The 13740-nt window shown below is 43.5% G+C and overlaps 1 protein-coding gene across 3 annotated transcripts in view; it reads left to right on the top strand.

Annotated features, from left to right (window-relative positions):
- Positions 1-13740, top strand: part of LOC134356767 (acylamino-acid-releasing enzyme-like) — an 81018-nt gene that overhangs the window by 39707 nt on the left and 27571 nt on the right. For all 3 annotated transcript variants that reach the window (XM_063067871.1, XM_063067872.1, XM_063067870.1), the window contains exons 13-14: positions 5560-5611; positions 9119-9207. In XM_063067871.1, coding sequence (XP_062923941.1) covers positions 5560-5611; positions 9119-9207 — 141 coding nt within the window. The remainder of the gene's footprint in view (positions 1-5559; positions 5612-9118; positions 9208-13740) is intronic.

Genomic DNA, 13740 nt, shown 5'->3' with positions numbered 1-13740 from the left:
ATGGAGCTGTGCCCCTGCCAGCAAAAGTTGAAGCCATCCGCCAATTCACCAGACCCAGCACTGTTAAAGGCCTGCAGGAATTTGTTAGGATGGTTAACTTTTATCACCGTTTCCTGCCCTCAGCGGCCCAGATCATGCGGCCCCTTTTCGGCTTGATGTCCGACAAGGTCAAAGAGGTCACCTAAACAGAGGAAGCGACAGTGGCTTTTGAACAAGCCAAGAACATACTAGCAAATGCCACGCTCCTGGTCCACCCCCGGGTCGATGTCCTCACTGCCCTCACTGTGGATGCCTCCGACGTGGCAGTTGGCGGCATGCTCGAGCAGCTCATCGAAGGCCAGTGGAAGCCGCTCGCTTTTCTCAGCCGGCACCTATGACCCCCGGAACTTAAGTACAGCGCTTTCAACAGGGAGCTGCTGGCCCTGTACCTTGCCATCCGGCACTTCAGGTACTTCCTGGAGGGGAGAGAGTTCACGGTCTTCACAGACCACAAGCCCCTCACTTCCGCGTTTGCCAAAATGTCAGACCCGTGGTCAGCTGCCAGCAACGCCACCTGTCGTACATCTCGGAGTTTACCACCATGATCAAGCGCATCTCCAGGAAGAACAACGTGGTAACCGATGCACTGTCATGCACCTCCATCCAATCAGTGCACTCTCTGTCTCTGGGGGTGGATTATGCGGTGTTAGCTGAGGCGCAACGACTGGACAGCGAGATGCTGGCATACCGAACCGCAGTCTCAGGACTCTGCCTCTAAGACATATGCATTAGGCCCGAATGTAAGAAGCTCCTTTGTGATGTGTCCATCGGGCAACCTCGGCCCATTGTCCTGACTGCTTGGAGGCGCCGTGTTTTCGACACCTTGCACGGTTTAGCTCACCCTTCCATCCGGGCGACCATCCGGCTGATCGCAGACAGGTTTGTGTGGCATGGCCTATGCAAGGAGGTTGGGCACTGGGCCAGGACATGCATGCACTGACAAACGTCCAAAATCCAGAGGCATGTGAGGACCCCACTGCAACCATTCCAGCCGATGCATAGGAGGTTCAAACATATCCACGTGGACATCGTCGGCCCACTGCCGGTTTCGAGAGGAGTGAGATACCTGTTAACCATGGTGGACAGGTTCACGAGGTGGCCGGAAGCTGTCCCACTCGCTGACACGGCCACGGAGACATGCGCCAGAGCCCTGATTACCATCTGGGTGGCACGGTTCGGACTCCCAGCCCACATCACTTCAGACAGGGTGTGCAGTTTACCTCAGCTCTGTGGTCTGCGCTGGCACAAATGCTCGGAACCCAGCTCCACCGAATGACTGCTTACCACCCGCAGTCTAACGGCCTGATGGAACGTTTCCACAGGCACTTGAAGTCAGCCCTGATGGCATGCTTCCGAGGGCCAGACTGGGTTGACGAACTCCCCTGGGTGCTGCTTGGTATCCGCACGGCACCCAAGGAGGACCTGGCCACATCATCGGCCGAACTGGTTTACAGCACCCCGCTCACAGTTCCCGGTGAGTTTGTGCCAGCACCCCGTGGCCAGGAGGACACACCTACGGTGGTCCTAACTAAACTCCAGGAGTGGCTTGGAACACTTGCCCCAGTCCCGATGTCCCACCATGGAACAACACCCCCTTTCGTGCCCAAGGACCTACAACAGAGCAAGTATGTTTTTGTTCACCGAGGCGTGCGCAGACCACCCCTGCAGTGACCACACAAAGAACCCTACACGGTGGTGCGCCATAATGGGACGAACTGTGTTCTCGACATCGGCGGTCGTGAAGAGACTTTTACCATTGACCGTCTCAAACCGACGCATCTGGACCTTGAACACCCGGTTGTGGTGCCACCCCCATGACGACGAGGCCGGCCACCTTAAAGAACTGACAGTGTGCAGGCTGTGGACTCTGCACCTCCTAGCGCCGGTACTGGGGCGGGGGGGGGTCATGTGGCGGCTCGCCCACATGGCAAGCGATCCGGCTCCAGCAGTCGCGGGCGAGTCTGCAGCCAGTGGCAACCGACAGGGCTCTGAGTGCAGGGCAGACCTTGGCCCGGAAGCTGACGTGACCTCTGCCCTGCAAAGAGCGGGGGACGCTGGGAACGGGAACTTAAACGCGCGTGGATTGAAACAGTGAACAGTTCAACCAGTCCCTGCTCGACTCAGTGTGTTGCTTTCACTTGTTGCGTATCACCGTGACTACAAGCTAAAATTTTTAACATGAAAATCAGCTAGTCGGATGAATATGAAGTGCAATGTATTTAACCACTCAATGTGGAAATTGAGTTTTTATTTATTATTTCCTCTTCTAAAAAGCACTCTATAATAAAATATTTATTAAAAGCAGCATAATAAAAGGCAATAATACAGTTTCAGGGTGTGAATTCTATTTATTTATTTTTATTTATTGATATACAGAATCGAATAGGCCCTTCGGGCCCTTTGAGCCACACTGCCCAGCAATCCCGATTTCATCTTAGCCTAATCATGGGACAATTTACAGTGACCAATTAGCCTACCAACCGGAAGGTTTTTGGGAGAAAACCAAATCACCCAAAAGAAACCCACACAGTCGCAAGGTGAACACTTTATACTTTATTGTCGTCAAATAATTGATACTAGAATGTACAATCACCACAGCGATATTTGATCCTGCTCTTTCCGCTCCCTGGATTACAAATATTAAATATTAAAAATAGTAAAAATTAGTAAATATTAAATTTCGAAATTATAATTCATAAGTAGAAAATAGAAAAATGGAAAGTAAGGTAGTGCAAAAAAACTGAGAGGCAGGTCCGGATATTTGGAGTGTACGGCCCAGGTCCGGGTCAGGATCCGTTCATCAGTCTTATCACAGTTGGAAAGAAGCTGTTCCCAAATCTGGCCGTACGAGTCTTCAAGCTCCCGAGCCTTCTCCCGGAGGGAAGAGGGACAAAAAATGTGTTGGCTGGGCGGGTTGTGTCCTTGATTATCCTGGCAGCACTGCTCCGACAGCATGCGGTGTAAAGTGAGTCCAAGGACGGAAGATTGGTTTGTGTGATGTGCTGGGCCGTGTTCACGATCTTCTGCAGCTTCTTTCAGTCTTGGACAGGACAACTTCCATACCAGGTTGTGATGCACCCTAGAAGAATGCTTTCTACAGTGCTTCTATAAAAATTAGTGAGGGTTTTTGGGGACAGGCCAAATTTCTTTAGTTTTCTCAGGAAGTAAAGGCACTGGTGGGCCTTCTTGGCAGTGAACTCTGCTTGGTTGGACCAAGTCTGGTCATTTGTGATATTGACCCTGAGGAACTTAAAGCTTTCGACCTGTTCCACTTGCGCACCACCAATGTAAGTTGGGTCATGCAGTCCGCTACTCCTTCTGAAGTCAACAACCAATTCCTTCGTCTTGCTGACGTTGAGGGATGGGTTATTGTCTTCTCAGCATGCCAGCAGGTTCTTAATTTCCTCTCTGTACTCAAACTCATCATTACCCGAGATATGGCCTACAATTGTTGTGTCATCAGCAAACTTATATATTGAGTTTGATGAAAACTTGGCTACACAATCATGGGTGTACAGTGAGTACAGCGGGGGGGCTGAGTACACAGCCTTCTGGGGCACCGGTGCTCAGAGTGATTGCAGAGGAGAGCTTGTCCCCTATTTTTACAGCCTGGGTCCTGTCTGTGAGGAAGTTGAAGATCCAGTTGCAGATCTGAGTGCTAAGGCCCAGGTTCCAGAGCTTAGGAATCAGTTTATTTGGAATGATGATATTAAAGGCAGAGCTGTAGTCAATGAAAAGGGGCCTTACCGGCAATGGTGGGAATTGAACCTGGGTTGTATGTAAAGCATTGTGTTAACCACTATGCTACCGTTGCCCCCCCCCCGCCCCCCGACCCCAGAAATAAGACTGTCTTATTCTCAGATCCTATTTTACTTTAGATTTGAAATCACATACGTTATTCTCAGAAGATGTCAGTTATAGGCTGGATCATGTAATCATTCTATAAGCTCGAATGATTTCACATTTAGTGGGAAGACAATAACTATTCCGTTTCTGAAAATAACAATCTGATATACAAATAGCCATCCTTTATATATCTGAACCCAGAATGCAAGGAAGTGTGAGCTGTCCTTTCAGGAATAGTATCCTTAGTCTGATCCTGTTCTCTCTCACAAAGCAATTTTGAGCAATTTAAGTCTTTTGAATAGGAATATGGAGTGAATTTTTGGGGGAGAAAAACCTTTGCTAATCTATATACTGCTGCTAATTCTACATTTCTAAATGCTAATATGGAAAAGGAAGCATGGTAGTGCAACAGATAATGGCTGTGTCACAGTCTCAGCAGTTCACGTTTGATCCTGACCACATTTGTGCAGTTTAGATGTCCTCCCTGTAGCCACATTGGTGTCCCCAGATGCTTCAGTTACCTCCCATGTCCAAAGATGTGATTGCCTTAGGCTAATTGTAAATTACTGCTTGTGTAGGTAATGCAAGAGGATTAGGCTGGAATTCATTGGCATGTTCTGGAGAATAGGTTGAAGAGAAATAAGTGGGACAATGGGATTGATGGGATTGCTATTGCTGGCAACACACACATACAAAATGCTTGAGGAACTCAGCAAGTCAGATAGCATCTATGGAGGGCAATAAGCAGTCAATATTTCAGTTTGAGACCTTTGTGGTATAGGCTTTATGGGCCTTACAGAAACATAGAAAACCTACAGAACAATACAGGCCCTTTGGTCCACAAAGCTGTGCCGAACATGTCCTTACCTTAGAAATTACCAGGGTTACCCATAGCCCTCTATTTTTCTAAGCTCCATGTACCTATCCAGGAGTCTATTACAAGACCCTATCATATCTACCTCCACTACCGTCACCAGCAGTCCATTCCATACACTCACCACTCTCTGCATTAAAAAAAACTTACCCCTGACATCTCCTGTACCTACTTCCAAGTGCCTTAAAACTGTGCCCTCTTGTGTTAGCCATTTCAGCCCGAGGAAAAAGCCTCTGCCTATCCACAAGATCAATGCCTCTCATCATCTTATACACCTCCATCAGGTCACCTCTCATCCTCCGTCTCTTCAAGGAGAAAAGATTGAGTTCACTCAACCTATTCTCATAAGGCATGCTCCCCAATCCAGGCAACATACTTGTAAATCTCCTCTGCTCCCTCTCTATAGTTTCCACATCCTTCCTGTGGTGAGGCGACCAGAACTGAGCACAGTTCTCCAAGTAGGGTCTGACCAGTATCCTATACAGCTGCAACATTACCTCTCTGCTCCTAAACTCAATCCCGCGATTGATGAAGGCCAATGCACTGTATGCCTTCTTAACCACAGAGTCAACCTGAGCAGCAGTTTTGTGCATCCTTTGGACTTGGACCCCAAGATCCCTCTGATCCTCCACACTGCCAAGAGTCTTACCACCCTTTATGTTAGAAGGAAATATGAGAAAATACTTCATCATTTACATATGTTGCATGAGGTACAAAATACTTGCAGGGGTATGAATGTAAAATGTAAATCAATGGATGTGTTCGAAGCCTTATTCTAACTGCATGTCTTGCTTTCTCAGGATCTAATTGTAGTGAACATTACAGAAGAAATTGTAACATCTCTCACTGCTGGTAAGTTCTGCCTGTTCCATTGTCCTTTGTATGTTCTGAATGAATCTTTTCATCAAAGCAGCAAGCTGCCAGAGAGGAGAACATAGTGCATAAATTCCAAGCTTCAAAATCAACAGACAAAAATATACTTCACCCCAAATGTTGATATGTTGTTGAAGTACATTTTTGGATTTTTTAGCAGTTAATTTTTGATTCAACATCAGCTGCCACTATATACTTATGGTTTAAAGTACATTTTTACAAAAAGATTTTTTTTAAATGTCAGCTTATCATCAAAACTAGCAAATGGCTGCAGTAGAGTTGGCCATTCTGTAAATAAATAATCATATTAAATGAAAACTGTTGAGATGTGGAATGAAAATATACAAAACACCAAACTGACCCTGAAATAATCCTATTCAAGAGATAACACTGATGTAAAAACAAAGCAAAATATAAAGGCCACTTTAAAACTTCACTAATCATGAAGTCATCATGTCTACCAACCACCTCAATACTGTTTTTAAATGCTATCGCTTTAGCCTGTAATTTTAAAAACGTTTTTTTCCATATGGCCTTCATTTCCTATTTGTTTTTCTTTCTCTCAAATCCAATTTGTAATTTGGTTTGATATTTATCTTGCAATTGTTGTTCTCTTCTACATATTAAACAACAAAGAAGTATCTGTTCATATTCCTTTCTGTTCTTTTGATCTCCAAATGGTCTTGGACTTTGCCAACAAGGAGTACCTTGCCACATACTTGCAGCAATTTCTGTGTTTTGAAAAAAGTTGATGCCACTTGTCCTCGTGTCCTATATTAATTTAAGAGGGAATGCAACACATATATAAACAGTTGTTAGCCCATGCTTATCCGATATAACTCTGAGAAGCAAGTTGTCTTAAGTTAACCATCCCCGAATATTTCTTCTCTGTGACTGGCAGGTATATCTCCTTAGATTTACATTCCAGTTATTTTTGGTTTAAACCATCTTGACAAGATTATTCATTACTTGATTGAAAAAGATCTTTATGATTCAATCAGTTTTAGAATTGCAAACACTGCATTTCAAAAACAAGGATTTTGTTGCCTTTGATAGAATATTTGGCAGCTTTGATCACTGAATAGTCAACAGGATGTTGTAGTATTTTGGTTAAATTACTCTGCCTTCTATGCTCAATTTGACCATCAAAACTTGGAGGGGTCATCACAAACTCCCACTTCCCCCAATGATCCTATGATTTCAGCCTCTGAGGATGTTGTGCGAGCAGTCTTCAGGGGGGTGAACCCACGAAAATCGTTCAGCCCAGTTGGGGTACCTGGCCAAGTACTAAAAACCTGTGCTGGAGTGTTTACTAAGATCTTTAACCTCTTGCTTCGGCAGTTTGAGGTACCCACCTGCTTCAAGCAGGCTTCCATTATACCGGTGCCCAAGAAGAATGCGGTGACCTGTCTCAATGGTTATCTCCCAGTAGTACTTACATCCACAGTCATGATGTTTTTTGAGAGGTTGGTTAAGAAACATGTCAACTCCTGCCTGAGAAGCAACTTCGATCCTCTCCAGTTTGCCCACCAGGGCAACAGGCCCACAGCAGATGCCATCTCAACCCTGGATCATCTGGACAGCAAAGATACGTACATCAGGATGCTGTTTATTGAATACAGCTCAACATTTAATACCATCATCCCTTCAATATATCCTTGTCAGATTGGATCCTTGATTTCCTCACTTGCAGACCCCAGTCAGTTCGGATTGTCATCGGCATTTCTTTCACAATCTCCATCAGCACAGGTGCACCACTAGGCTGTGTGCTTAGCCCAGGCTCTACTTGCTTTACACTGATGACTGTGTGGTTAAGCATAGTTTCAATGGCATATTCAAGCTTGCTGATAACACCACTGTTGCATGCCGAATCAAAGCTGGTGATGAATCCGCATATAGGAGGGAAATTGAAAATCTGGCTGAGTGGTGCCATAACAACAACCTCTTACGCAATGTCAGCAAGAGCAAGGAGGTGGTTATTGACTTCAGGAGAAGGAAACCGGTCCATGAGCCATTCCTCAATGCAGGAACAGAGGTAGAGCTGGCCTGCAGCTTTAAATTATTATTGATTCGGCGTTCTTGTCCTGGGCCCAGCAGGTAAATTTGCAGAAATTCGGCATGACATCTAAACTTTGACAAACTTCTATATATGTGCAGTGGAGAGTCTATTGCCTGGCTGCATCATAGCCTGATATGGAAACACCAATGCCCTTGCACAGAAAAGCCTTCAAAATGTAGTGGATACAGCCCCACCATCATGGGTAAATCCCTCCCCACTTTTGAGCACATCGACAGAAACACTGTGGCAGGAAGGCAGCATCCACATCAGTGACTCCCAGCACCCAGTACTTGCTCTCTTCTCACTGCTGCCATCAGGAAGAAGGTACAGGAGCCTCAGGACTCACAGCACCAGGTTCAGGAACAGTTACTACCCTCAACCATCGACTCTTGAACCAAAGAGATAACCTCATTCAACTTCACTTGCCCCATCATTGAAATGTTCCCACAATGGACTTATTTTCAAAGACTCTTCATCTTGTTCTCAACGTTTATTGCTTGCTTGCTTGCTTGCTTGCTTGTTTGTTTGTTTGTTTGTTTATTTATTTATTTATTTGCTTGCTTGCATGCTTGCTTGCTTGCAATTTGTTGTCTTTCTGCACTCTGGTTGAAAGCCCAAGTTGGGTGGTCTTTCATTGATTCTGTTATGGTTATTATTCTATAGGTTTATTGAGTATGTCCACAAGAAAATGAGTCTTAGGGTTGTATACGGTGACATATATGTACTTTGATAATAAATTTACTGTGATGTTAAACTTCAAACTGGAGCCAGAATTATACAACAATAATGAAATCAGATCAAATCATTGCAGCTGTCAAACTCAGAGAGTTGTATTTAAGTAAGTCCGCAATAAAAGCTTGTCTCAGTAATGGTAACCACCAATTATCAGATTGTCACAAGGATCTTCAGGGAACAAGTTTGCCATCTATGCCCAGCTTGGCCTTTGTGTAATTGCAGAGCCACCTCTGCAATATATTCCTAGATGTATCCATAATTCTGAGCCTATTAGGCATAGACACTGGAATTTTCATGGTATTCACATCCCATGGATGAGAAAGTAATTAAATCTGACAAATTTTGGTATAGGGAGATGTTTATTGTGGTCAGGGTTTGTGGGTGATCTTATTCTGCTTGCCAGGAAGGAGGCTCCCAGTATTTCTCCTGGCAGGATTGCAGATAAATTAGTTCATTTCTGATCTCATCAGTAATCCACAAAATACATGGGTTCACTAAACTGATATAGCACAAGACAGTCATTTTCCTGTTTAAGTGCAAGGAAGCATGTTCAATAATGGACGTTTAACTAATCAGCATAGACGTGAGAAAATTCTTAACACTGAGAGAGATAAATCTACTCCCGAAAGTTATAAGCCTGCAAGTTTGCTTCTCACACTAATACTGCGATGATGAATATTTGTATGCTGCAGGTTCAGAAATGGGGAGTTGGACACTACTGGATATTCACCAGGACCTGATTGTGGTCATCTGCTCGTCCCCTAAGTGTCCACCTTATTTGGTAGGAAAATTTATGGCTTAAATAGAATATGTACTCTTAAAAATGAAAACTGGTATGAAGAATGGAATGTTTATCATGAAGGACAAATATATCAGAGTAGAAGAGCATGCAAAGTCAAATTAAATTACATTTTTATATATTGTGATTTGCAAATTATTGCCAAAAAACCTATCATTGTTGTCAATAATGTCAGCCTACTTGGTATCAAATGAGGTCCATGAATTTTTTGAATTTTTTAAATTTTCTCTCCGAGGGGAACAAATTTTCCTGCAAGGCTCATTTACATTTCTTGCACAGTTAATCAGTGTTTGGCTGAAATTCACTGTTGTATCTAACAAGTGCTGTCCTGTCCTGAACTCTGACATCATCGCATTGAAATCCTTATGGTACAGAAGTTGTGAATAGCTGCTAATTTAGAAAATAATCACATTACCAGGTTTTATCACATATTTGTGATGCATTCATAATGGTAATTGTTATAAATAAATGTCTTAGGAATAGCTTCATCCCCTCTGCCATCAGATTACTGAATTGACAATAAGCCCATGTACACAAATCCACTATTTTTTGTGTTTATTTTTTCTCTCTTTTTGAACTACGTATTTTATATAATAAAATTTTAATTTATAGTTTTTAATTATTATATATTGCAATGTATATCTGCCACAAAACAACAAATTTCACAACATAGGCCAGTGATATTATACCGAATTCTGATTTTGATACAGAAGCATTTTCCCCTGTACTTCGGCATTGCATGTTGCAAGCATCGTTAGCTATTGCTGTCTAAAATTAGTATGGGAACCAGTACCCAAGGGCACATTCTGGAGTGGTGTTTATGTTGCATGGTACTTAAAAAAATGTGTTGAGATAAGACCCAGAATTAGACATGATTCTCTTGACATTCTGTAGTATACTGAATTGTAAAGGAAAAATCGTGGGTTCCGGTTAATTGGAACACATTGGGACTAGTACATTTTGGACCAATTAAACATCTGCACCAATTAGCTGAAATTTCATGAAAATAATTAAAAGGTATAAAAAAAGTCAAACTACTGTTTAACAATTTATACATTTAAATTAAATACAGAACAAATTAGATACCTGTACAATACTATAAATGTTCTCTGCAAGGGGAATAAACTCTCTCTGTAGCACCAATACTGCTACAGTACCATAAACGCAAACAAGAGGAATTCTGCAGATGCTGGAAATTCAAGCAACACACATCAAAGTTGCTGGTGAACGCAGCAGGCCAGGCAGCATCTCTAGGAAGAGGTACAGTCGACGTTTCAGGCCGAGACCCTTCATCAGGACTAACTGAAGGAAGAGTTAGTAAAAGATTAGAAAGTGGGAGGGGGAGGGGGAGATCCAAAATGATCTGCTCCGTCTAGCGGAATTAGTCCTTACTCTTAATAATTTCTCTTTTGGCTCCTCCCACTTCCTCCAGACTACAGGTGTAGCTATGGGCACCTGTATGGGTCCTAGCTATGCCTGCCTTTTTGTTGGCTTTGTGGAACAATACAATGTTCTGAACCTATTCTGGTATCTGTCCCCCACTTTTCCTTTGCTACATTGACGACTGCATTGGCGTTGCTTCCTGCACGCATGCTGAGCTCGTTGACTTTATTAACTTTGCCTCCAACTTTCACCCTGCCCTCAAGTTTACCTGGTCCATTTCCGACACCTCCCTCCCCTTTCTAGATCTTTCTGTCTCTATCTCTGGAGACAGCTTATCCACTGATGTCTACTATAAGCCTACTGACTCTCATAGCTATCTGGACTATTCCTCTTCTCACCCTGTCTCTTGCAAAAATGCCATCCCCTTTTCGCAATTCCTCCATCTCCACTGCATCTGCTCTCAGGATGAGGCTTTTCATTCCAGGACGAGGGAGATGTCCTCCTTTTTTAAAGAAAGGGGCTTCCCTTCCTCCACCATCAACTCTGCTCTCAAACGCATCTCCCCCATTTCACGCATATCTGCTCTCACTCCATCCTCCTGCCACTGTTCCTCACCTACCACCCCACCAGCCTCCGGGTCCAACATATTATTCTCCGTAACCTCCGCCACATCCAACGGGATCCCACCACTAAGCACATCTTTCCCTCCCCCCCCTCTGCTTTCCGCAGGGATCGCTCCCTACGCGACTCCCTTGTCCATTCGTCCGTCCCATCCCTCCCCACTGATCTCCGTCCTGGCACTTATCCTTGTAAGTGGAACAAGTGCTACACATGCCCTTACACTTCCTCCCTTACCACTCTTCAGGGCCCCAGACAGTCCTTCCAGGTGAGGCAACACATCAGCTGTGAGTCGGCTGGGGTGATATACTGCATCCGGTGCTCCCGATGTGGCCTTCTATATATTGGCGAGACCCGACGCAGACTGGGAGACCGTTTTGCTGAACACCTATGCTCTGTCCGCTAGAGAAAGCAGTATCTCCCAGTTGCCACACATTTTAATTCCACATCCCATTCCCATTCTGACATGTCTATCCACGGCCACCTCTACTGTAAAGATGAAGCCACACTCAGGTTGGAGGAACAACACCTTATATTCCTTCTGGGTAGCCTCCAACCTGATGGCATGAACATTGACTTCTCTAACTTCCGCTAATGCCCCACCTCCCCGTCGTACCCCATCCGTTATTTATTTTTATACACACATTCTTTCTCTCACTCTCCTTTTTCTCCCTCTGTCCCTCTGACTATACCCTTTGCCCATCCTCTGAGTTCCCTCCCTGCTTTTCCTTCTCCCTGGGCCTCCTGTCCCATGATCCTCTCATATCCCCTTTGCCAATCACCTGTCCAGCTCTTGGCTCCATCCCTCCTCCTCCTGTCTTCTCCTATCATTTTGGATCTCCCCCTCCCCCTCCCACTTTCTAATCTCTTACTAACTCTTCCTTCAGTTAGTCCTGACGAAGAGTCTCTGCCTGAAACGTCGACTGTAACTTTTCCTACAGATGCTGCCTGGCCTGCTGTGTTCACCAGCAACTTTTATGTGTGTTACAGTACCATAAAACTGTGTTTTAGTTCCTAATAGTTATCAATGGAGGAATTCATCTGCCATGTTTATTCAATTTACTGTAAATGAACAGAATCAGCGCAGACAATAAGTGCAGATAATGGACTGTCTTAATATAATGCTTTAGACGCCAAGTCTCCATTTTGGTTATATCATTTAAGATTATTGTTGATATCTTCCTACTTCCTACCTTGTTGAAGTAGTGAATTTATTTCATTTTCAATCCTGGCCATTTCTGGCATCTGCAAGCCTGAATGCTTGAAACTGTGGTGAACAACACATTTCCAAATTGTCCTGCTGCTTATTTCTCACTACCTATCTGTGACAAAAATTACTGCATTTTGAATGCAAGCATAATGCACAAATTTTGTACAATACCTTTGACGATTGCATCCTCCAAATCTTCATTTTCATTGTAATATTCAAGTTGATTGTTGATACCTTCAAATTCTTCATAGTTTCTAACCTGAAGTAGTGAAATTGCTTCATTTTCATTCCTGGCCATTTTCCGCATCTCCAAGCCTGAATGCTTGAAACCAAAATGAGCAAAACAATTCTAAATTGTCCTATTCTTATTTCTCACCATCTATCAGTGACAAAAATCACTGTTTTTTGAACACAAACACACACAATTGATGTTACTTAATAACTGTTTGCTTTAAGCATGCTGTAGTGTCTAACAGCCACACAAGTACATGCAACTGACACTAGTTAGAAACTGTTCGGCAACAGTCTCCTCACCCAATTAAGTGACAAAGTATCCCAAATAAATTAAAGGAATTCCAGCTATTTTCCGAATTAGTGACTGCCCTGACTAACCGATGGCTTAATTAACTGGAATGCAGTGTACTACTTATTATAATTGATAGTTTTGTTTTATTACTATGTTTTGCATTCTATTGCTGCTGTACAACAACAAATTTCATGAACATGCGCGTGATATAAAATCTGATTCTGAAAGAGAGGAATGACTGAGGCAGAAATTTCTTATATTGAAGTCAGACAGTGTATGATGCAAGGAAAGGTACTAGCAGAAGATGAATGGCAATGTAAGTAATGCTGAAGATGTAATGAAGACATTTTAAGTTCTAAACATTCACCTTGGCGAATTTTATGAGATCCTGATGCTTCATCCTGCACTGCCAGGTACCACCTGGCTCAAGGATAGCTTCTATCCTGCTGTTACAAGACCATTGAACAGATCTCTTGTATGATAAGATGGACTCTTAACCTCACAATATCCTTTGTGATAGATAATTGCATTCTTAGCCAGAGGGCCTCTTCTTTCCTGCCATGCTTGGTTTTCTAAACACAGCAGCTAGTTTTTTTTGTTTAGCTTCTTATTTTAAATGGGAACCAATCTTCTGTTTTTACTGTAAATTGCATACAGTAATCAGTTTGAAGTTGAAAGGACAGCTTTGCAAACAGACACACTGTCTTTGGAAAGCAGGATTTTGGATCACAGCACCTGGACTAACTTTTCAAGGAGGTACAGTGGAAGACAATGGGTT

The sequence above is a fragment of the Mobula hypostoma genome, chromosome 15, assembly GCF_963921235.1.
Source record: "Mobula hypostoma chromosome 15, sMobHyp1.1, whole genome shotgun sequence".
Taxonomy (NCBI): domain Eukaryota; kingdom Metazoa; phylum Chordata; class Chondrichthyes; order Myliobatiformes; family Myliobatidae; genus Mobula; species Mobula hypostoma.
The sequence above is the reverse complement of the archived record's forward strand: the minus strand, read 5'-3'. Positions and strand labels throughout refer to the sequence as shown.